Source organism: Naegleria gruberi (genome assembly GCF_000004985.1).
Source record: "Naegleria gruberi genomic scaffold NAEGRscaffold_194, whole genome shotgun sequence".
NCBI lineage: Eukaryota > Heterolobosea > Eutetramitea > Acrasida > Naegleriidae > Naegleria > Naegleria gruberi.
In genome coordinates this window covers 7189-9841 of record NW_003163144.1, presented here as the reverse complement: position 1 = coordinate 9841, position 2653 = coordinate 7189, and the positions used below count along the sequence as shown (strand labels likewise).

The window sequence follows — 2653 nt, the reverse complement described above, 5'->3', positions numbered from 1 at the left end:
TTGGTATCAAATTTTGGTCTACATAGGTACTCAGTTTTGATCCTTTTATTTTTTTATTTTGAATCACAGGTCCAGAATCTGTACATCACTTAGCAAACTCAATATCAAAACCAATGATCCCAGATATCAAACTTCAATAAAACCCATAACCAAAAAGCTTCGCGATTTTGATCAAACATTGATCTGGAAATTTTATACGGGATATAACAAAGCAAAACATTGGTAAAAATATTTTTACGATTAAATTAAAGGTCATTTTTCAAAACCACAATAAAAACTACTATACTTTCTTGTTCAACTTTTAGTCATCGACCAAATCCTATATTGATAAGTCCCCTCGAGGGACGCTAGAAAATTGGATAAACGATACAGAGAAGATTAGCATGGTCCCTGGACAAGGATGACACGATGCGGTTGAGAAAGTATCTCTACTTTTTTTGCATTATCAGAGAGTTTCTATCTATTCTTGTTGTTGTTACCAATCCAACCTTAATTCTTGCATTAGAATAGTTGCTAATATTTTATTTTTTGGTTTTTTTTTAAAAAATAAAATATTATTTTTTTCCCTTTCTAAGAATCAATTTTCAAATTCTTCTTGTTCAGTTTCTGTGGTCTTCTTGTTTGTCTTGTTGCTCTTCTTGGTGTTGTTTTTTGGAGTTGTTGATATATTTAAATATATTTATTAATCTTAGTAGTATTGTTTTTTGGAGAATATTCTTGTAAATTAAATCCTCTTAATTTATCAAGATAATATTTAGGCTCAGTTAGTTAAAAAAATGTCTACCCAATGTGGAACACTATGGGAACAATTGAATTATTTCACTTAATCATTGGTTCTAAAAGATTTGCAAGACAATGGGTGAAAGTACAACGTTTCTTTTTCAAGAATGATGATAAGGACACTAGAAATTATGATCAAGTTAAGAAGAAGGTATTTAGGATTGAAAAAGACACCAAGCTTAAATTGCAAAACTTAACATTGGCAGAAACTGGACTGCAATTGAAAATTACTGAATCTAACTCTATTAATGAAGAGTCTATTAGTATTTATAATAAGGTTTCAATAACCGAAGAAGAGTTTCAACAAATCTATGAACCTATTATTAAGTATTTTGGCCTAGACCAAGCCATCATGATTACTAAATTTAATATGACGGATACAACCTACAAGTATAACAACAAGACCTTTACCTATATTAAAGGGGATTATTCTAATGAAATTACTTCTACTATTAATATTTCTACTAATAATGTAATAAATTCATTGCTACTAAGTGATGAACCCATTGTAATTCAATTAAGTGAATTATTCAATATTTTCAATAATCAATCGATTGATGGTAATAATGAATCACTTGATCAAAATGATATTAAGGATTTTTATAATATGGAAGAAAGAAAGAATTATTTTCAAAGTATTGATTTAACATGTAAAAAATCCTTAAACTTGAAACAAATGAATCATATTGGTAAAGTGAAGAAGATTTGTAATGTTATAAGTGATGATTCTATTGATATTAATAATTCTATTGACAATATCAAATTAATCCTTCATTTAAAGGAAACAAATGTATTGGATGATTATAAATCCATTATTATTCAATTAAATAATTCAAAAGAAATAGTTAACGAATGGTTTCAATTTGATAAGTTTAAAAAGGACGATTTTAAAATTGCTTCCTTAAAGACTAAACTTCAACTTATCAACTATTCTATTAAAAAAAAATTTAAACTTGAAAAGAATAGATATTTTGGAAAAAACATTCAACTATTCTATCCTCGTAACAATGAACAATTACAATTCTTTCAAAAGGAAATTGAATTCATTACAAGAATATTCAATCTTCCAGAAATGTTATCCATCTACGATAATAACAGTGAGAATGAATTGTATTCTGATAATTTTCAATTTCCAGATGACACACCCTGTATTTACATTATGGTAATATTTGTTAAAGGAAAGTTTTACTTTCAATTTGGTGAAACTTCTTCTTGGATTCGTAGAATGAATAGTTATGATACTGGTGCAGAAAGATTAATTGAAAAACTATTGAGAATATGTGATTTTGCATTTTCTCTTCCTCTAAAGGTCAATATATTGGGAAAGAATGACCGTTTAATAATGGAAGCCAATTATATTGCTCACTATTTAAAACAAAATAATAGACTAACACTATTGTTAGCCAATAACAAGTTGGAATCTAAAATGGACATTGTTACTTCAAATAATGATGATTCCAAGTTTTATAGATTATGTACAACTGGTATCTTACTAAAATCCATTAACAAGTATATTAGATATGGTAATGATCGTATTTCATTTAAATTTCTTCCCTTTCTTGATAGAAATCAAGAACTCTTATTAAGAATTAATATGAATACCTTACTATTAGAGGTTTATAACTTGAGTACAAGTGAATTAATTCTTAAATATCCTTCCATTTTGATATTTAATTCTCAATTCCTAATCTATTGTCCAAATCTTCCAACAAGTTTGAAATTGATATGTGAAAATCAATTTAATAACACTATTCGAAAGAGAGCAATTAACATGTTAATGAACAATAATGGATTGATTGCAAATGATAAGAAATTACCAATTTGTTTCGATTATACATTCCAATCAATTCAAACTCTTGACCATTGTTGTTTG

At 27.1% G+C, this 2653-nt stretch overlaps 1 protein-coding gene across 1 annotated transcript in view; it reads left to right on the top strand.

Moving 5' to 3' along the window:
• Positions 1-799: 799 nt before the first annotated feature.
• Positions 800-2653, top strand: part of NAEGRDRAFT_76556 (uncharacterized protein) — a gene marked incomplete at both ends in the record, with an annotated part of 9039 nt that continues 7185 nt past the window's right edge. Inside the window, one exon of the mRNA XM_002668483.1 lies at positions 800-2395. Coding sequence (XP_002668529.1) covers positions 800-2395 — 1596 coding nt within the window. The remainder of the gene's footprint in view (positions 2396-2653) is intronic.